At 47.7% G+C, this 20399-nt stretch overlaps 3 protein-coding genes across 4 annotated transcripts in view; 1 reads left to right on the top strand and 2 right to left on the bottom strand.

The window, feature by feature from the left end:
* boc (BOC cell adhesion associated, oncogene regulated) overlaps positions 1-3824 on the top strand; it is a 64530-nt gene extending 60706 nt beyond the window's left edge. Inside the window, exons 13-17 of the mRNA XM_064949424.1 lie at positions 1022-1204; positions 1758-1969; positions 2108-2196; positions 2410-2543; positions 2677-3824. Of these exons, the coding sequence (XP_064805496.1) occupies positions 1022-1204; positions 1758-1969; positions 2108-2196; positions 2410-2543; positions 2677-2819 (761 nt within the window). The 3' untranslated portion in view covers positions 2820-3824. The remainder of the gene's footprint in view (positions 1-1021; positions 1205-1757; positions 1970-2107; positions 2197-2409; positions 2544-2676) is intronic.
* A 218-nt stretch (positions 3825-4042) lies between these two features.
* On the bottom strand, positions 4043-13663 carry LOC135522810 (basic helix-loop-helix domain-containing protein USF3). Its single transcript, XM_064949423.1, is given in 9 exon segments — positions 4043-5195; positions 5198-6433; positions 6915-9840; positions 9842-11840; positions 12014-12110; positions 12341-12423; positions 12507-12538; positions 12708-12810; positions 13573-13663. Coding segments are annotated over 8 exon segments (6951 nt in total). The 5' UTR covers positions 12752-12810; positions 13573-13663; the 3' UTR covers positions 4043-4661.
* Positions 13664-15554: 1891 nt separating this feature from the next.
* On the bottom strand, positions 15555-20357 carry naa50 (N-alpha-acetyltransferase 50, NatE catalytic subunit). Of its 2 annotated transcripts, none has more exons than XM_064949421.1 (5): positions 20192-20357; positions 18188-18324; positions 17929-18048; positions 17708-17774; positions 15555-17247 (listed from the first exon to the last, which is right to left on the bottom strand). In XM_064949421.1, the coding sequence occupies exons 1-5, from the start codon at positions 20197-20199 to the stop codon at positions 17070-17072; spliced, it is 510 nt and encodes a 169-aa protein (XP_064805493.1). In that variant the 5' UTR covers positions 20200-20357; the 3' UTR covers positions 15555-17069. The 2 variants fall into 2 exon arrangements, with proteins under 2 accessions (XP_064805493.1, XP_064805494.1); XM_064949422.1 differs by having other exon boundaries at positions 18188-18321.
* Between the last annotated feature and the right edge of the window lie 42 nt (positions 20358-20399).

Raw genomic sequence — 20399 nt, 5'->3', positions numbered from 1 at the left:
ATGATCCAAAACATAAAGCAAAATCTACAATGGAATGGTTCAAAAATAAACATATCCAGGTGTTAGAATGGCCAAGTCAAAGTCCAGACCTGAATCCAATCGAGAATCTGTGGAAAGAACTGAAAACTGCTGTTCACAAATGCTCTCCATCCAACCTCACTGAGCTCGAGCTGTTTTGCAAGGAGGAATGGGAAAAAATGTTAGTCTCTCGATGTGCAAAACTGAGAGACATACCCCAAGCGACTTACAGCTGTAATCGCAGCAAAAGGTGGCGCTACAAAGTATTAACTTAAGGGGGCTGAATAATTTTGCACGCCCAATTTTTCAGTTTTTGATTTGTTAAAAAAGTCTGAAATATCCAATAAATGTCGTTCCACTTCATGATTGTGTCCCACTTGTTGTTGATTCTTCACAAAAAAATACAGTTTTATATCTTTATGTTTGAAGCCTGAAATGTGGCAAAGGGTCGCAAAGTTCAAGGGGGCCGAATACTTTCGCAAGGCACTGTACATTTTAGACATTTAGGAGATGCTCTTATCCAGAGAGACTTACATTCATGGGACAACCACAAATCACAGGCATGTGTCAAGATTTAAAGATTTTATTTTTTGAGGGGGGTCGAGGTGAGGACGAGGAACACTATAGCATGCTTGTTAAAAAACATCATACGTGGCTAGTGTGGTCCAGCAGTCTAAGCCTCCAGAACACACATACTGCTGCAGCCAGAGGTGGCTGGTGGGAGGAGCTGTAGGAGGACGGGCTCATTGTAATGGCTGGAATGACATAAATGGAACAGTATCAAACACATGGAAACCATGTTTGACTCCGTTCCATCAATTCAGTTCCAGCCATTACAATGAGCCCGTCCTCCTACAGCTCCTCCCACCAGCCTCCTCTAACTTGTCTCTCTTGCTATCCTATCCAATAAACAACAAAAGTACAATTCTTCATATAATTAATTTGATAGCCTGACTGTAATACATGTTGTTATATCAAGTAAACAAACCCTCTCTCCCCCCAGCTCGACTGAACCAGCGGCCCTCTCCATCGGAGGCGTCATCCCAGAGACCAGAGCACCCCGGGGGGCCTGTGCCCCGCCCCAGCGACCTCCCCTACCTCATAGTGGGTGTGGTCCTGGGGGCCCTCGTCTTCATCATTGTAGCCTTCATCCCCTTCTGCCTGTGGAGAGCCTGGGCCAAACAGAGTTAGTAGTTATGATGATGATGATAATGGGAGGGCAGTGGTAGTAGTTGTTGGATCAATTACGATTTTGGGCTGGATTCAATCCGTATCGCCAATGTATTGCAGAAGATCAACATTAAAATGTAAAGATAATTCCTGATTGAGGCTTCATATGCAGCGTTTACTGTGAATGTGGTCTCGGGAACATCGCCTTTAATCGTCAATTGAGCGGCTCTTCAGCGCTACAGAACAGTTGTCCATCTGAATTGACCAACCTGCAATTTTGAATTGACTAGTAATTCATTTTTTTTTTTTACCTTTATATAACGAGGCAAGTCAGTTAAGAACAAATTCTTATTTTCAATGATGGCCTAGGAACAGTGGGTTAACTGCCTGTTCAGGGGCGGAACGGCAGATTTGTATCTTGTCAGCTCGGGGATTTGAACAACCTTATGGTTACTATTCCAATGCTCTTACCACTAGGCTACCCAGCCGCCCGAATGTATATCCACATTCTTGTCGCGTGTCAGTCTTGTCCATATCTAACAACAGTGATTGTGTTTTCTCCTCTCCAGAGCAAACATCAGACCTGTGTTTCCCAGCCGTGGCACACCCTGTCTCCTCATGCCAGTATACCATGGTGCCTCTGCAGGGCCTGGCTCTGGTTGGCCACTGCCCGCTGGACCCCCATTTGCCCCCACCGCATGCCATCTACCCCCCTAACAGAGAGTGCACACCCAATGGGAAACACCATTACCCCCCACACCGTCTGCCAGGACTATGCCAGGTGAGTTCCATCAACATGTCAAGGTCATGTCTTGTGCCCAATAAGTGTCTGTTGGGAGCGTATTAGCCTTGGGCACCTTATTCATTTGTTTTTCATGTGTAACAGAAGTCTAACAGATGTCTCTTGTTCCTATTGCAGGAGGATGTGGAGTATGATATGGAGTGTGACACGCTGCTAGCACAGACCATGTCAAATGGACACGCCCCAGGCTACCACTACTCTAACAGGTAGGCACAGTACTGTTCTCACATACCCTCAGTTTGTCAGTCCATCTGTGTTTATTTTAATTATATGTATTTATGTAACCTTTATTTAGCTAGGCAAATCAGTTAAGAACAAATTATTATTTACAATGACGGCCTAAAGTCACAAAGCCTCCTGTTGGGTTTACATGTGTATATACAATCATTCTCACCCAAACATCTCTCTCTCGCTCTCAGTGAGCCTGGAGATGGTGAGGACTGCTGTCTGCCCGATGACTCCACCCTCCAGCTCCTCAACACCTCTGAACAGCCAATCAGCACTCAGAACCTGACGGGCAATGCCCATTTTCAAAATGGGGACATCAATCTAGGTACGTGTCTGTTCTCTCAACTTTAACATTAGGAAAACTTATGCATTCACCTCACACTTCAGCTGTGAATGTGTGTATGCCCTCTGCAGATGTCAAATAACCATGTATTTTCTTCCACTGTCTGTCTGTGTAGACCTTCTACCCTGCTCTCCCTCTCCTCTGCTGTCACTGGAGGAGAACTCCACGGCGACAACATCAACAGCTACAACGCCAGAATCCCAAGATGCACTTCCACTCCAGAGTGAAACAGGGACGTCAGACTCAACAGATGCTTGAAAAACACTCTCAGCAAAACATAAAACAAAAAAGTCTTTATTTTTGTATCACAGATATTTATATATTTATGCTTTTGTACATAAACATTGTTTTGTTATGCTGTATATAAGGATATGTTCACATTGAAAAATACATGTATCTGTATGTCAGTTCCTGTGATGTTGTAATCCTGCCATGTGATTGTATATTCATGTCTGTATAGCTTGAGGAAAGGAGGGGGATTCCAATCCTGGTGCTGATTTAAGTCAGTTAGCCCATTCTGTTGAAGGTTTCATCTGACTGGCATGCCACTGTTCCTCTGACTAGGCACCAGCAGCACATCTACCAGTCTGCTTTAAGTCATTCCCTGTAGAACTCCTATGTTCCCCTTATTTCAAACAGACATCTGGTTATTATACGATCCTGATAGTCGCATGTCAGAAAAAAGACAAATGGACAGGGTTGTGCTGCTCAGTAGAGCTTTTTGAGGGAGCACTACCTCTATGTTCAATGGAAATGCATTTTATACCCCCCCCCCCCCGTGTTGTATATACTCCCTCTTCTGTTCAGTGTTGTCATAATGGTACAAGTGTCCGCCGTTTCATAAAGAAAAATGATTTTTTAATCAAAAGTATTAAATGTATACAACTTAAAATCATTCTGCCTTCAGTAGTTTAGAGTACAAAGAGATATATTGTATAGTTATTTATTTTTAGGAGGGGAAAGATTCTGGAAGTTTTGTTACCTAGCCACACCCAAGCAGATTTCCATTTTAGACTGAAATGACAGTCTGTTTCTGCTGGTCACTACTCCAAATGACTGTGCCTTGTGAGAGGATCTTTGACGGCTGTGTCAATATTATCCTTCCCTCACACATTGGTGCATCAGTATTAGCCTTCCCTGTGAGGCATCAGAGATCAAAATGAAGGAGTTCCTCAATCTGTAATCCATCTTTGTGTGTGTAGCTGTTGGCATGGTTACAGGCTGGAGCACTATTGCATGTAAATAAAGCTCATAATGAAATTACCTTTGTTTTCGCGTTTACTTTTTAACCCTGTTAAATGGTTTGTCGGGAATTGAAATAAAGCAGGTATAATCGCAAATATTCTTGCAAGAAGCCATTTCAGATAGCTTGCTTTGATTTGTCCCTCACTCAACTGAAGGCACATAAAGTACTGTTAAAGGGAAACTAGTGATATCTGGAGGACATCCTGTTTCTGAAACAAACCAAGTTTAACAATAAATAAAGGTTAATAAATCCACTTTATTTATTTACAGATACATACATATTATACTAACAATTGTCATAAGAAATATATTTACAAAATAGCTCTACACAAATGGGTTCTGTACAGCCACCATGATTAAGTTACATTTAGAATGTTGTGCAATTTTAATGTCACAGTCAATGAAAGTACAAAACTCTTTGTAGCATGTTACAAGCAGATATGTCATCACATCAGACACATTTGCAAACCATATGGTTTAGAAGCTTTATTTCCCCCATCATAGATGTATAGGAGGGGAATGCTCAGTGAAATGCTATGACTTCACTAACTCGGGAATCTGATGCCATGTTAAGGTATCAATTGAACTGACAGGCTGTCAAAGTAGAAAACACTTGAATGTGAGAGTAGGTTCACTAACCATGAATAATAACATGATACCAACCAAGTCAGCTAACATACAGAACTGATCAGCAGCCCTTACAACCGCTTCAATCCACACAAAAGAGTTGGAACTCCTGTCAATTCAATTGGCCATGACATTTCTTCACGTAATTCAATTGAACACATTTCTCACTGAAATGGAATGGAGACAGAACATTCCTGACTACCACGTTGGCACCTCAAGTCCTCTCACCTACACGGCAGAGCTCCCATCATGCCCTAGGATATGGCTGATGTTGTGGGCGGGGCGGTTGGGCTGTTTGCCCGAGTCTGCAGAGGAAGTGTTGGAGAGGGACAACAGGGGGGACATGGGCATCGCAGAACCATCAGGCTGCATTGCTGTGGCGATCTCTGGGAACAGCGAGGTGAGGCTGAAGTTGGACAGGTGTGGGGTAATGCCAGATGAGTTGCTGATGGGCATAGGGGGCATGTCTGAGAGTAGGGGGAAGCTGGCCTGGGCGAACCCTACGGGACGCGGGGGGGACAGGATGGAGCCGAAGCGGTTGTTGAGGGGAGCAGAGCTGCTCTTGTCGGTGCCGGGGCTGGTGAACATCTGGTTGGAGAAGTACTGGAGGGGTATGTCGCTGGGGTGGGCGGCAGAGGGGTAGGAGGGGTAGAAGGAGGGTAAGGTGTTCTGGGGCTCTACGGGTAGCAGGGCCGAGGGGCGGGAGGAGTTGGGTTGGCTGACAGGAGGGATAAAGGTAGAGTTGGCGTTGATAGGAGGGGGGGATTCATCCCTCCTTCCGGGATGAAGGGGAAGCCAAAGTTCTGGGCCAGGTGTTGGTCAGGCACAAGGTTGTTGTCCCCAGCAACCTGGGCATTGTCTGCCATAAAGCGGACGATACTGCTGCGCCGTGCTTCACCCCCTGACTGTGGTCGACCCAGCAGGTGGACGTCAGGCTCAAAGGGATTCCCAGGTCTCAGGCTGCCTGACCGTTGTCGCTCCCCAGGCCTCAGCTTCCCGCTCTGGGCCTCCTGGGTGATGTGGCGGGAGCGCTGGCTGACTGAGGTGGGGGGTCTGGAGGGGGCAGGGGTGCGGCCTGGCTCGGAGCTGCTGTGGGGGGTAGGAGGGTGGGGGAGGCCTGCCCGTACCCCTGGGTGGGCACCCATGTTCCCACTACCCTGAGGGATGTGGCCCTTGTTGCCCTCCCCAAGCCTCATAGCTGAGGCCTTCTGTGTGGGAGGAACACTGGGGCTGGATGCTTTAGCCTGCATGTCCCCTGCAGAGCTGCCAGGCACACAGCCGTACTCCATACTGACCGGAGGACAGCACTGGACTGCCCTCTGGTGGTTGGTCTGCTCCAGGAGACTCTGCATGAAGCTCTGTTGACACCCCTCCTGGTCCAGAGGAAGCCCTGGAGCACCAATATGCACCCCCTGTGTCCCAGGATGGGGTCCACTGTACCCACCACGGGGACGCCCATCCCCTGGAGGCCCCAGTCCCATTCGGAATCCCCCCTGCTGCCCCTGAGGGCCTCTCTGAGAGGAAGGACCTGATTTAGGTGTCATGTCCCCGCCACGGGACACCTGGACCTCGAAGCCCCCCAGTTGATGCCCCCCTCCTGCACCGCTCAGCGTTTTAAACGGAGGACACTCAGAAATCCTCTGGACGTCTGCAGAACCAGGGTGGTCTGGGGGCAGCCTGCTCTGAGGGTTATGTGCGACGTTGCCCTTCACTCTGGATGTGTCCAGGTAGCCCCGTAGGTCTGGTTGCTCCTGTGTAGTACCGCGGGTGGCCTGGAGATGGAGCCCCATGCGCTGCTGTTGCTGCTGCTCACCAGTGGAGGAACTCTTCCCAATGAGAGCCTCTGCTGAGTAGCTGGAGACCCGGTGGCGCTCCTGGCGCGAGGGGGCACAGCCCAGGTCGGAGGGCCGAGAGACAGGGTTGCTGGGCTGGGAAGTCAGTTGCTGCTCCAGGTTTCTAGAGCTCATCAGCCTCTGCATGGTACTGTGGTCCTGACCAGACTGAAGGGAGGGGATAGGAGAGAATAAATGATTTGATATTATAAACTGGGTGTTTTGAGCCCTAAATGCTGATTGGCTGACAGCTGTGGTATATCAGACCGTATACTATGGTTATGACAAAACATGTATTTGTACTTCTCTAATTACATTGGAAACCAGTTTATAACAGCAATAAGGCACCTCAGGGGTTTGTGGTATATGGCCAATATACCACGGCTAAGAGCTGTGTCCAGGGACTCCCCGTTGCATCGTGCATAAGAACAGCCCTTAGCCGTGGTATATTGGCCATGTACCACACCTCCTCAGGCTTTATTGCTTAATTAGATAACACATGAAATACAAAAACATGCTTTATCATGCATATGCATACAATTTATAGCACAAATATACTACCATAGAATAGCAAGAGTACATACTCAAAGTAAATGTAATCCTATCATTTTATGGCTATCATTCAAGACAGCCTCAGTAGTTCCTGTACCTTGAGGTGTTCCTGCTGGGCCAGGTGGCTGCTGTGGTGAGCTCTGGGTCCTACTGGCCCTGGCTGGCCCTCACAGCTTTTCTCCTGGTGCCGCGACCCAAAGTGCTGCTGCTGCTGCTGTTGTTGCTGCTGCTGGATCTGTTGCTGCTGGAGGTGCTGGTGTCTGGAGTGGGAGCTCTGCTGTTGAGGGTGTTGTTGATGATGTTGCTGTGACTGGGCTTGTTGTTGGTGTTGCTGTTGTGTTTGCTGTTGGTGATGAGACTGTTGATGTTGTGACTGTTGTTGGTGCTGCTGCTGTTGGTGTGTTTGCTGTTGGTGCTGTTGTTGAGACTGTTGTTGGTGTTGTTGGTGTGATTGTTGATGATGCTGCTGCTGTTGAACTCCAGTCTTCTCCAGGTGGTGTTGTTTCTGTTGCAGGCCCACAGGAGGGCCGCCATGACCCCCTCCAACCAGCACCCGCTTCTTCTGGACGTGCTGCTCCTGCTGCAGCGCCCTCTGGTGGAGGCTGTGGAGCTGTGCAGGGTCAGGCTGGGTCAAGTGGTGCTGGAGCTGGTACAGGTGGTGCCTCTGCTGCTCCTGTTGCTGCTGCTGCTGCTTCAGGTAGGGGTTCCCCCCGAGGTGTTGGCCCAGCTGGGGTGCACCATGCTGGGGGTTGCCCTGAGGCAGGTGGAGCACACCTGGTTGGTTGTGTTCCTGTACGGGCAGCTGGGGGGTACAGTGGCTCTCGGTGGGTCTAAGCACCGTACTCATGAAGGTGTTGCCTGAGAACAGGGTGCCAACTCCATCAGGGTTGATCCTGGTCATGATGGATGAGGAGGTAGGGGGAAGTTGGGGTACCATCATCTGGCTGTGGTCCAGGGGTTTGACCTCCATGCAGCCCACGTTGGAGGCCGATGGGCAGGCCTTATGTCGCTTGTTACTGCTGGACAGCATCACATCGTCCTGGGCTGGCCGCTTGGACACGTCCTTGATGTGTCGTGGCTCACCCACCCCCACCTGGGGCCTCATATGGGCACTCTTAAGGGGAGTGTACTCGTTCAGTTGGACTGAGCCCGAGCAGGGAGGAAGGCCAGGGGTGGAGGGCTGGGAGACATGGGCTGAGTTCCCCACAGGGGATGGGACTGAGCCCTGCTGCCCAGCCAGACTGGGGGAGCCTGGGTAGGCCTGCTGCTGACGGGAGCTGGGCCGGATCAGGTTGTTGACACTGAGGGTGCTGGCAGTACCAGACTGGGCATGGCTCTGGGGTTGGGACTGGGAGTAGGAGAGGTTCTGCGGATGTCTGACTCCGCTGGCTGCACTGCCTGCTACTTCTCCAGCCTGGCCCCTGACAGACAACTGTGATGGTGGTTTAGCCGCTGGAGTTTCCATCTGTTTGGTGAGCTTCGTCTGTTGTCCAGCCCCCCTCTCTTTGCTGCTGGAGGCTTGCTGGGACTTGGGGTTGGGTTCCCATGCAGGCGTTGGGTTGTTTGTGGAGCCGGTGGGGTTGTCCACAGTGTAGCCCCCCACCCTCCTCCCAGGACTGTCCTGCTCCAACATAGCCAGGATATCAGCCTGCTCTGTGGTAAAAGTAAATGGTCCAAAATGACTCGGCGAGGAACTGACACTGTGGCCAGTAGGAAGCATGGACGCCACAGAGAAGCCCATTCCGCCACCTGCTCCACCAGACATGGGTGAGTCAGTCTGTCTGCTGGGAGCCTGAGGCTGATCCGGGGCCTCGTTGTCTAGTGTGTACACCTGCTGTGGGAGAGTGGAGTCCTTTCTAGAGGGCGCTGAATTATTCCTCACACTCCCTTTCTCCATCGCTGCACTGGGGTGGCCTTCTGCCTGAGGCTCCTTCTCCCTGCCTGACACTGCTGTCACTTTCAGCTCAGCACGATGGGATGGTTTGGGGGTGGAAGTGGGCATGGTCATTTGCTGGTTTGAGGGTCTATTGCAGGTGACCCGCTTCCTGTATTCTGATGGCAAGGTCATGGGAACTGTTAGAGAGGTTGAAGAGAAAGACAGTGCACCGGAGCAGGGGGTTGGTGTGGAGGGGACCGAGGGAAAAGCCACAGGCTGGGACTGGGTCTGGGTTGTAGGCTGAGACTCCTGGCTGTTGGCTGGCTTGGTCTGACCCGTTGATGAGGTGAGCTGAGCAGACTGGAGAGACACCATTGGTGTACTTTCTATTGAGCTTACAGTGCTGACTGAGGGTCGACATGCTGCTGACGACGTCACACCTATAGATGTGGATCTAGTCTCTGTGGAAAAGGCACTGATCAGCATAGATCTGCTCTGTCTAGAACTGCCATTGGTGGCAGCTAATCTAGCTTGCATTGTGTTGACAGTAGTAGTGACAGGCTGTCTGTTCTGTGTGACTATAGGTCTAAGGTGAGTGGAGCTGTCACTAGGGGCGACAGCAGATTGTTTACTCTGGGAAGAAACAATAGCACTGACTGTAGGAGTATCTGCTGCACACGTGATAGTGGTGACTGCAGATAGACTCACAACACTAGTGATAATGAGTTGACTCTGTGTGGAGCTGATACCGACTGTTGATGTACACGGAGTGACACTAGTGGCATTTGCCACAGAGGCTCTACTGTGTGTTGTGCATGCACTGGAGACAGTTGGCCCACTATGTGTAGCAGCATTGACACGCCCATCTTTAGGTGTGGACTGTGGAGAGCCAACACTACTCACAGGTCTGCTCTGTGTGGAAGCCTCAATACTACTATCCGATGAGGTGTTCACTGTGGTGCTGACAGGGCCAGGTTTTGGCTGTATTGTCCCAGCAGCAGAGGGTGGGATTCCCTGAACCACAGTGGCCTCTTGTTCCTGACGGTCCCCTGTTACAGCCACTGGCTTGGCTGCAATGGTGACAGTACGACTAGTCTGCCCCCGTTTCGGCTCCTTCTTTCTAACCAACTTGGTCCTCTTGGTGGTCTCTCTTAGCTCTGGGCATTGAAGCTGTGCCAGGCTGTCTCCGCGAGGCCTTCCCTGTACCCACCGCCAGACCTGTTCTGGGTGGAGTCACACTGGGGATCGAGATCTGACTGACAGGGGAACTGTGTGGAGCTGCTGAAACCGTGACAGAAGATGACTGTTGTGGCACTATAGAGTAGGATGGTGGGGCAAGGGTCAGCTGGACGTTACTCTGGGTGGAGATGCATGGTGGCATGCCCTGTGAGATGCTCTGGTTGAGACTGCTGAGGGCTCCCAGGGTGTGCAGAGCCACGTTGGTGGTGGGCTCCTCAACAGTGGTGGGCTGGATAAGCTGTAGACTGCTCTGGCCACCCTGAGAGCCATACTTATCCGAGGTCTTCATAGGCTGCAGGGAAAACACCTGGCCGTTCACAGTGATGGTCTGAGGGGTCGGGGGAACTGGGGGGGCCTGGGTTTGAGGGACAGGACGGGGTAGAATGTGGACCAACTGTTTACCCCCAAATATCTGTTGCCCAGTAGTGGAAGTTGGGCAGCTGGTTGCGACAATCTGATTGGGCATGACAGGTGCTGTAGTGGGCACCATGCCAACCTGAGGGTTCTGAGGAGGAGCAGGTGGAGGCTGATTGGAGGCCTGGATGATGACAATGTGCTGGCAAGGCGTCTGATTGGTTAAGTCCTCCCTGACAACCGACTGGGCTGAGCAAGGATTGGTCTGCTGTAGGATGACAACATTCGGGTTGTTAGTGTTCTGAGGAGCCGTTACCCCAGCAACTGTTGTCCCTACAGGGTTTACTTGCAATACTTGCATGGTCTGGAGGAGGGGCATCACAGATGTCTGGGGTTGGGGCTGGGGCTGACTCATCAGGGCAGTCTGTGGATGGGGGAGTACTGTTCCCGGTTGTAGTACAGCAGGTTGAGGTTGTGACATCATAGCTGAGTGGGCTACCACAGCAGGCTGTGGAATTATGGCTGACTGAGGGAGGATGGCACACTGTGGCTTGGGGGCCATGACTGGCTGAGGCTGGTGCTGGGCAAGGATAGGTGGCCGAAGCTGGGGTGTCCTCTGTATGGAGGGCTGGGCTTGGATATGGGCAGTGATGGGTGCCTGGAGCTGTATGGGTACCTGTGGCCTCATTTGAATATGAATAGGTTGAACTGATGGTTTAGTGCCCATGGGGCATACAGACACCTGCTGCCCAGTGGTGGTAGTCTCCTGTGTGGAGAGAGACTGGCAGACAGGTTGCACTGTGTTCCCAGCCAGCTGTAGGGTAGTCCAGGTGGTCTGTGTGCTCCCTGCTGCACTGGCCCTGAGGAGGGTTGAGCTGCTGGGGATAGTCGTCCTGCTGGCAGCGTTCTGGGTGGTTATAACCTGGGGAAGGGCTGTAAGGCTGGGGACAGGCTGGAGAGGGAGTTGGGTGGCCAGACTGGCTGCGACGTTGAGACTAGGGGCTGGGGTGGCAGGCTGGGGCTGCTGTGGCAAGGCGGTGGTGACAGTCGGGAGAGGGCAGAGACCCTGGAGGGTGAAGTAGGACACAGAGGGTGGCAGTTTCGGGGCTGAAGGTGCCTCTGCTACACACTGTTCCACCAGCCTGATGCCAGGTATAGACACTATAGGGGCAAGGGTTGCCCCGGGGAGGAGCGGAGGGGCAGAGGAAGGGACGCTGACGTGCTTAAGAACCCTGTTCACCCTTACCCCTGCTGTAAGGTCACAAGATGACTGAACAATCACAGCCTCAGCATGTTGCTTCCCCTGATCGGAGGCTGGACTAGGTTCCTTTCCTGCTGGGCGTATCACATTTCCATTGGAGTAGACAATAATTCTTTTGGGGAGCTGGTGAGTGGGCGCTACTTTGGCAACCTTTGCACAGCGCAACTTGCCCTTCCAGTGGACAGTAGGGTCGTCCAGGAAGTTGATGTCGTGGGCTTTTAGCAGCTCAATGTAATGGCCGCTCTCTTTCCGCAGCTCGTCCAGCTGATGCCGCAGTCGCCGGATCTCCTCAGCTGCAGAGATAGGAGACAACAAGGACTAGTGGTCATCAACACAGGACTCTCAAACAAGTACACACAAACACTGTCAAATGCAAGCAAACACATAGGAAAACGCACCCAAAGGAATTAAATACTTCTGCACCGTCAAAACATACCTGTAAATGTCACACAAACTCTCATCTCACCTTGTACTAGGTCTCCTCCCTTGAGAAGCATGGCATCATTTTGTTTCTGCAGCTCAATTATGTAACGGTAGGCCTGGTCCAGGATCATGTTCTTACTCTAAAGACAGGGAGGGAGGATGTCAGCATGGGATTTACATGTATACAAACACAAGTCAAAACAGATGGCAGGATAACAACAGGATCTTCACAGACAAGACCAACTAATAGCTTCAGACCAAAAGATAAATACTACTCCTTCAAAAGCAAACCAAGCCTGTAAGTTCTATGGTTTGGTCCAAAAACTTACTAAGGTGTGTGTGTGTGTGTGTGTCTATGGGTTAGGCCTACCTGCTTCAGTGCCTGGGAACAGGGTAGAAGGTCCCCAATACGGTTAATTCCAGCGTTGATCTTCTCTTTTCGCTGTCTCTCAACTAAAGGACAAAAACAAAACCTTAGCGAGTTATTCCCACAAAATCCTGAGAAACTACAGAAAAACACTAAAACAACACCTCACCTGCATTATGAGATTCCTTGTTTTTTTTCTTCCTGCAAGAGAAAATGAAGAGGTTAGCTAATGTTGTGTGTCTGAAAACAATACCCATATCAATGCAGAAGACTGTATGCGTTTCTGTGGTAAAGCGCTGACAATACATAAGCCAAGGGATCCTTCCCGTAGACGTAACAATGGTCAGAAGGATCCGTGTTTTGTCCTTACCGTGGTTTATGGCCAGGAGTCTGGTTCTCTGTCATCTCTGGCATCCTGTACTGCCAAGTCACCACGCTCGCAGGCCAAACATTAAATCTCTTCCCTGGCCGACCTGCAACCCAAACAGTCATAAGAGACTAATGAGTGAGGAGGTATGAGGACTAGACAATAGAAAAAAAACATCGATTACAAATAAGTAACGGAACATAAATTACAAGGTTGTTGAGCAACAACACAACTTCCAAATTCAAGTAGCCTCATGTTGTGCTGCCTTTACTCATCACAACAATATGGGACAAGATACGCAGACCTTTGCCAAGTTTCATGTAAACAATGAGCTTAGTCCAACGCTGTGTGAATCGGTTTTCCCAGTTAGTAAACATAAGCTGAAAATAATGAATTAATATGGACAAATTGTTTAGAACTCAATATATTGTGGGCAATGGATAGCGTTCTATTGGAAAACAATTAAAATGTAGTTAACCCACTAACATCCCCATTTTCAACCTATACTTTCCCAGTAACGTTAGCGACGTAGTAGCTAGGGGGCCGAGAACTACGTAGCTATCTCATTAGCACTGCTATCCTGGTGTTGGAGTAGTTTCACAGAAGATAAGCCCTATTTTGGTAGTGAATTTAAGCGACAATGACGTAAAACACAGTTCACACTCACAATACATGATGGTATAACCATATTACATAAACATATTGTGCTAGCTAAACAGCCACCCAGCCAGCTAGATGTTAGCTCGCTAGCTAGATCACCATGTAGTAGCTTGGGTACATGTCAAGCTTGCTAGCTAGACTTGCTGAACAAAATTGCAAACAGAAACACCCTGGAAAAGTTGGGAAAGATAATAAGCTAGCAAATTACCTGTAGTTTCCCCATCATGGGACTTCGTTCCTGACAAAACTTTGGTTCTCTGGCAATAAACTCCACTCACAGCCTAACGCAAAAATCAAGTGGTAAGGAGAAAGGGGCGTAAGTAAACTGAGACGAACGATCGGGATTCGAGCTATGATCCAATCAAAAGGTGTACTGGGACGAAGTCATGGATTGTGATTTGAATGATTGACGGATCAAGCAGAATTTATCCATATTGTACACAAATTGAACAGTAAAGTATGACATTGTTTAATATTGTATTATATATTTTTTTTTACACCATGTCGTTCGTATATATTTTACTTCCTATATAGAGCAAATTGCGTCTCAGTGATAAACATTCTATGCTGAGTCTCCTCTTCTTCCAGTACTTTGCCCGTGCATTGTGAACTATGGCGGGTATAAAGTCCCTTCGGAAAGTAGTCAGACTCCTTGATTTCCCCCACATTTTGTTGTTACAGCCTTATTTTTAAAAACAGATTAAATCGCCCCCCCCCCCAAAAAAAAAAAACACAAAAAAAAACAAGCTACAGACAATACCCTACAATGACAAAGCGAGAACAGGCTAAGAAATGTTTGCAAATTTATTAAAAATAAACTGAAATATCACATTTACATAAGTATTCAGACCCTTCACTCAGGACTTTGTTGAAGCAAATTTGGCAGCGATTACAGCATCGCGTCTTTTGGTGATAACAATACAAGCTTGGCACACTTGTATTTAGGGAGTTTCTCCCATTCTTCTCTGCAGACCCTCTCAAGCGCTGTCAGGCTGGATGGGGAGCGTTGCTGCATAGCCATTTACAGGTCTCTCCAGAGATGTTCAATCGGGTTCAAGTCCGGGCCATTCAGCAGCTTGTCCCGAAGCCACTCTTGCTCAGAATCCTTTTTTCTGTTGGAAGGTGAACCTGAGCACTCTGGGGCAGATTTTCATCAAGGCTCTCTTGTACCTCGCTTCGTTCATATTTCCCTCGATCCTGACGAGTCTCCCTACCCTGCGGCTGAAAAACATCCCCACAGCATGATGCTGCCATCACCATGCTTCATCGTAGGTATGGTGCCGGGTTTCCTCCAGACGTGACGTTGGGCATTTAGGCCAAAGAGTTCAATCTTGGTTTCATCAGACCAGAGAATCTTGTTTCTTATGTTCTGTGAGTCCTTTAGGTGCCTTTTGGCAAACTACAAGCGGGCTGTCATGTGCCTTTTACGGAAGAGTGGATTCCATCTAGCCACTCTACCATAAAGACCTGATTGGTGGAGCGCTGCAGAGATGGTCATCCTCCTGGAAGGTTCCCCGATCTCTACAGAGGAACTCTGGAAGTGACCATCGGGTTCTTGGTCACCTCCCTGACCAAGGCCCTTCTCCCCGATTGCTCAGGTTGGCCTGGCTGCCAGCTCTTGGAAGAGTTTTGGTGGTTCCAAACTTATTCCATTTATGAATGATGGAGGACACTGTTCTTGGGGACCTTTCATGATGCAAAATGTTGTACCTTGACACAATCCTGTCTCTGAGCTCTACAGAAAATTATTTTGACCTCATGGCTTGTTTTTTTTTTCTGATTTGCACCGTCAACTGTGGGACCATATATAGACAGGAGTGTGCCCTTCCAAATCATATCCAATCAATTGAATTTACCACAGGTGGAGAAATATCTCAAGGATGACCAATGGAAACAGGATGCACCTGAGCTCAATTTCGAGTCTCATAGCAAAGGGCCTGAATACTTATGTAAATAAATAAGGTTTCTGTTTTTTTTCCTTCCCCTAAATTCACAAGGAAATTCTGAACATCTGTTTTCTCTTTGTCATTATGGGGTATTTTTTATTTAATCCATTTTAGAATAAGGCTGTAAAAGTCAAGGGATCTGAATGCTTTAAGGTATGTATGATTGTAAACTATGACGGATATACAGACACATTACCATTTACAGTCAGATCTACATCATGAAATAGAAATAATGAACCCACAATGCAAATAGCATTTATTTTATTTAGAGGTTAAAAAGTCTTACAATATAGAGCTCCAGAAAAGATCATTTTCAAAAGGAGAAAACAAAACATGCTTTTACTACAGTGGAGAGGGCAGTATTCTCCCAGCATGCAGTGGATCAGGTTTCTCCTGGGCTTCAGGTTCTGTTGTAAGGGGCCCTACAGACAGAGGAAACTACCAAACCAACACACAACCTTCCCACAATGGTCATGAGTGAAGCGCACAAAAAGGTTAGATACATGTGGAAAGATCTAGTTGGCTGGGTTCCTACTTCCTACTACAGGGGCCAATAAAGGTTAGCCTCAGTACCAGACAGTACTCCAGCTAACTATAAAGTGCCAATCTAAACAGAAGCATCCACAACAATCTCACTCATGCACTTCACCCAGGCTGAGAGAACTCCATCTTATCCAGTCAATTGAACTGCTTTAGTCCTTAAAACAGAGACCCGCCTCCTGTTCCTGAACGGCCAAGTACTCAAGCGATCCCTGCTTGACATCTTGTTCATTGTCACATCTTTGTACTTCGACAAAAACATCAACATCGTAATAAACCAGTTATTTCCTGTGATCTCATACACCTTTGCCCATCTCACACCCTGATCTCTCTGAAGATTTCCTGGACTCTCTCACAGCATCTGTGGCAAGCCCAGGAGAAGCCCTGAGCCAATCAGCATCAATATATATATATATATATATATTAAAAAAGAGCCGAAAAGAAAAAGATCTAAAGGGGGGATTAAATAGATGGGTTGAGAAACAAAACCATTCAGAAACAAAGAGTGGAATCCACTTCCTCAAATCTCCCCACAACTTGAAACCGTTCATCCTTCCTCATGCCCGCACTGTGGGGTGCTCCTTTCCCCCTCTGGACTGGCATCAGAGCTTTGACGTCAATAGGGGGCATTGCATCACAGCGCAAGGCTCACACTTTGCATATTGCTAGAAGAAGAAACAGTAAGTCTCACCCACCAGTAAAAACTCTTCCCATAAGTCCCTGGGCTCAGGTGACAAGGGGATGAGTTCAGTGTTCCAAACGTGTCACCATTACAAGAAGCATCACTCCATGGTTGCCAGTTGGACTTCCTTTGTCAACGATAGTCTCTTACTGTAAAAGATTTTCCCTATTCAGTTCTATCGTTATTTTTTAGCACAAACCGCATTTAAAACAACTCAAACAGTATGATTTGCAAACACAGAAACCCCCCACCATATCTAAACTGTCTTAAGTCGGCAGCTTTTCTGAGCACTTTTGGATTCTGAATCCTTTATTTTGTTTTCAAATTTCTAAATGAAGAAAAATAGTAAAAATAAAATGCAAAATGTGTTTGTTTTGTTGCTAAATCAAAATGCAGCCATGTTTTGTTTTTTAAACTTTGAATTTGTTTTCTCTTTTTAACGTCCTTTGAAGAAAGTGGTGAATGTGTCGACCCATGGGCATCTGTCACAGTTCTGTTTCTTGGGGAGGCGGGGCACGACCATGCTCTTTCCAGAGGCTACTCTGCCTTCTGCAACTCTCCCCCAGGGGGCGCACAAGGGCTGCGCAGGCTCTTTTGAAGCACGTGGGCATCTGCCGGTTCTATCCTCTTGTAGTAGTTCTTTTTCGTCTCAATGATCTCAAAGCCAAACTTCTGGTAGAAGTCGATTGCAGACTCGTTGCTGATCTGCACATGACTGTCAGGAGGAAGGAAGGGAGCGTGTGAATTAAAGGTCAGGGATGAAGGAATGTGTGGGTGACATTTTCAACTGAACACTGAGGGTCCATCTCAAAAGGTTTCCTCCTTGATATGCACTGATGTGAAAACATAGGTCTGGTGAGAGCTAAGCAAGATGGTGTATTTTTATTTATTTTTTACTTACCTTTATTTTACTAGGCAAGTCAGTTAAGAACAAATTCTTATTTTCAATGACGGCCTGGGAACAGTGGGTTAACTGCCTGTTCAGGGGCAGAACGACAGATTTTGTACCTTGTCAGGGGGATTTGAACTTGCAACCTTTCGGTTACTAGTCCAATGCTCTAACCACTAGGCTACACTGCCACCCCATACCAGGCATTTTCTTTGTCCAGATCTTTCACATCAATGCACATCGACACAAGGAGAGAAAGCCATAAAAAAAGAGAATATAAACTTACAGGTAAATGTTGTCAAAAGTGCCATCCTTCTCACAGATGTTTAACACATGGTTCAGCATCTTCGTTCCTGGTTACAATAAAAGACTAGGAGTTTGACAATATGCAATACACACAGGTTATCATGACCTGATACTGTGTAAACAGTGTAAGAGGATATAAGGAAAAATGGTGTGACGCTGGCTATTGCTGGTGTATGAAATCAAGAAAAGATTGAGCCGTACCTATGCCTAATCTGCGGTAGGGCGCTAGGCAGCCCAGTGTCATGATGTACAGTCTCTTCTGGTTCTGAGAGTGGTCCACTCTGCAGCACACTGCCCCCACTGCAATGTCATTGAAGTACGCTGCAAACAGAGGGATCAGAGGGCAGGCGTATTACATTAGTGCCATGCTGCAGTTTTTCCTCATATTACACCATTAGTTCACTACCAAAACAAATGCGTCAATATCAGACTGTGGTTGGGCAAGCCTGTCTCGTCTTACCTAGCTTGGCGAGCTCTCCCACTTCGAGCACGTCCTTGTAGAACTTGTCATTGTAGCTGACGGGGAAGATGACCTGGTTGAGGCGTTTCAACTGTTTAATGTTGTGGGGCGTAACGTCCCCCAGCTCGATCCGGCTACTGGAACAAGAGCAGAACGGTCAACCAGCTGGGGACACAGGTGGGGGTGGACTCCAAGCAACAAAGATAGATAATGTGGCACTCCTATTCAGAGTGAATTCTACACAGGTGCGTAGTACGTACCCATACATTGGCCTATGTAGACAACTCATTAACTATGTTGATAAACTTAGAGATATCTAACAGTTTGCTTGAGGACATGGTCCTGCCTGTGCTTTGATCACTTCTAGGGAGCAGACAGGGAAGCCAGTTTCCTGCCACTGTGAGCCATCAGGACCAGCCCAGGTGCACTGACAGCTGCTCCCAAAAGGCCAACACGCATACACCACAACGCCAGACAAAATCTTTCCCCTAACGTAAAATCATAAATTCAATGGCGCCTGGATGACATGTTAGTTGCAACTAGAAGAAATCTATGTATACACACTTTCCTGTGTGCATCATTTAAGATTAGTCAAGATGCAAATGTCAATCTCTGCAACCAAGAGTTTGTTTTCGTGTCTTGACTGTTTGCCTCAAATTGACCTCCCTCCGGGGAGAGCACAGATGTATTTATAGGGCGGCTCCTTATGTTAAAACCTCTAGGCCGACAACAGCTGCTGCTCACGTGTTCGCCAGCAGTCAGAATAGAGCGGCAGCAGAGATCATGCAACATTGCAGATATTCAAACCCAAGACATCTGCTCTGCGAATTAAAAAACCAGAGACACCACATCATGAGACCCCATTGGACTTTGCAGACAAGATGGTGTCATGTTAGGAAAACTTATTAAGTAAACATCAAGCTGACAAACTGGTTTGAATGTTTCAACATCGAATCTACACAGTCTTTGTTGATCCACTGATTCCTTTCCTGTTGACACTTTAAAATAGAGCTAGAAATGCCCGAAGTAGTTGGCTACATACAGAAGTAAACATGTGCTACCTTGTGTCATTCCACCATAAAGATCCTATTAAATTCCTAATTCTAACCATTCCACTTATACTAGCTACTTGTGTGTTACTTACATGAATTAGTAAGGGATGCAGAATGTACCTAGTGTTTGCAAAGCAGCAATGAGGGAACTGATATTTTGTAGGCTTGACAGATAATTGCATAAGATGAACAAAGCACCTAGTTTTATGGTTGATGCTTACGCACCAAACAGTACAGTGAACCATTGGGTTATTGAATCATTTAGCTAGGTTGCCTAATAAGCTAGCTAGTTAGCCAAGTTAGCTAGCGAATCAACGTTGCCCTGCTAGTTCAACATACTTCAAATAAACTGATGACAAACGTGAACATTATGCTAACGTTAGGTAGTGTGACCACAACTAGAAGGAGCATTGGTGGAGTGACAGTTATCATGTGTTCCATGTTTAAGTTAGCGTTAGCTACCTAGCCGCGTGGTTCACTAGTTAAGTAGCTAGCTAGTTGTTTTAACAAGGTTGGAGTTGAGAGTGGCGTAAAGTAGCCGAGTAGTAATTATCTATAGCTAGCGACAAAGTAGGACATTGAATTTCAGGTTAGCTAATTAGCTACACGTCACAAACAGGCAGGTTACGGACTTGTCCGAATTTTGTTCAAGCATGGTTACTTTGATGGGTAATGCAGGCACTACTAGCCACACTTAGCAGGTTAACGATGCTATTTGCTAACTAGCTAGCTAGCATTGCCAGCCAATGGCAAACGGTGGTTAGCGAAACGAAAATCACTGTAGTGCCACCATTGGCAGATTATTTTACCCCTAACCGCGCAATGGGTTTAGCTAGCAGCAGCATTGCAACCACCTCCCCGCCTGTAGAAAAAAGAAAAAAAAAAGAGACAAGAAAAAAAAAACTTTACTCGTGATAAGAACACAGACATGTCTCTAAATGGCTTTACTCACCCTTTCATTGTAAACGACTGTTATTCCTTAAATTCGATGTGACTAAAGTTCTGAGTAGTTTACGTTTCGGTTGTGGGAATTTTGACAGAGTTAGGGTTGCCTCCCGTTGTACCCTCCACATGTGTTGCTAGCTGTTAGCTTAGCTACCGCACTCCTCCACGGCAGACTGTCAACTCTGACCCCGCATGCGCAGAATGTTAATATGGCT

Source organism: Oncorhynchus masou, chromosome 30, assembly GCF_036934945.1.
Source record: "Oncorhynchus masou masou isolate Uvic2021 chromosome 30, UVic_Omas_1.1, whole genome shotgun sequence".
NCBI classification, from domain to species: domain Eukaryota; kingdom Metazoa; phylum Chordata; class Actinopteri; order Salmoniformes; family Salmonidae; genus Oncorhynchus; species Oncorhynchus masou.
This window is presented reverse-complemented; position numbering and strand designations above follow the sequence as displayed.

What these genes read in the sequence shown, in the direction of transcription:
- naa50 (XM_064949421.1), bottom strand. An exon ending in CTACCGCAGATTAGGCATAG is followed by an intron (nt 17,775 to 17,928) that starts GTACGGCTCAAT and finishes TATTGTAACCAG; the next exon opens with GAACGAAGATGCTGAACCAT. An exon ending in ACTTTTGACAACATTTACCT is followed by an intron (nt 17,248 to 17,707) that starts GTAAGTTTATAT and finishes TCCTCCTGACAG; the next exon opens with TCATGTGCAGATCAGCAACG.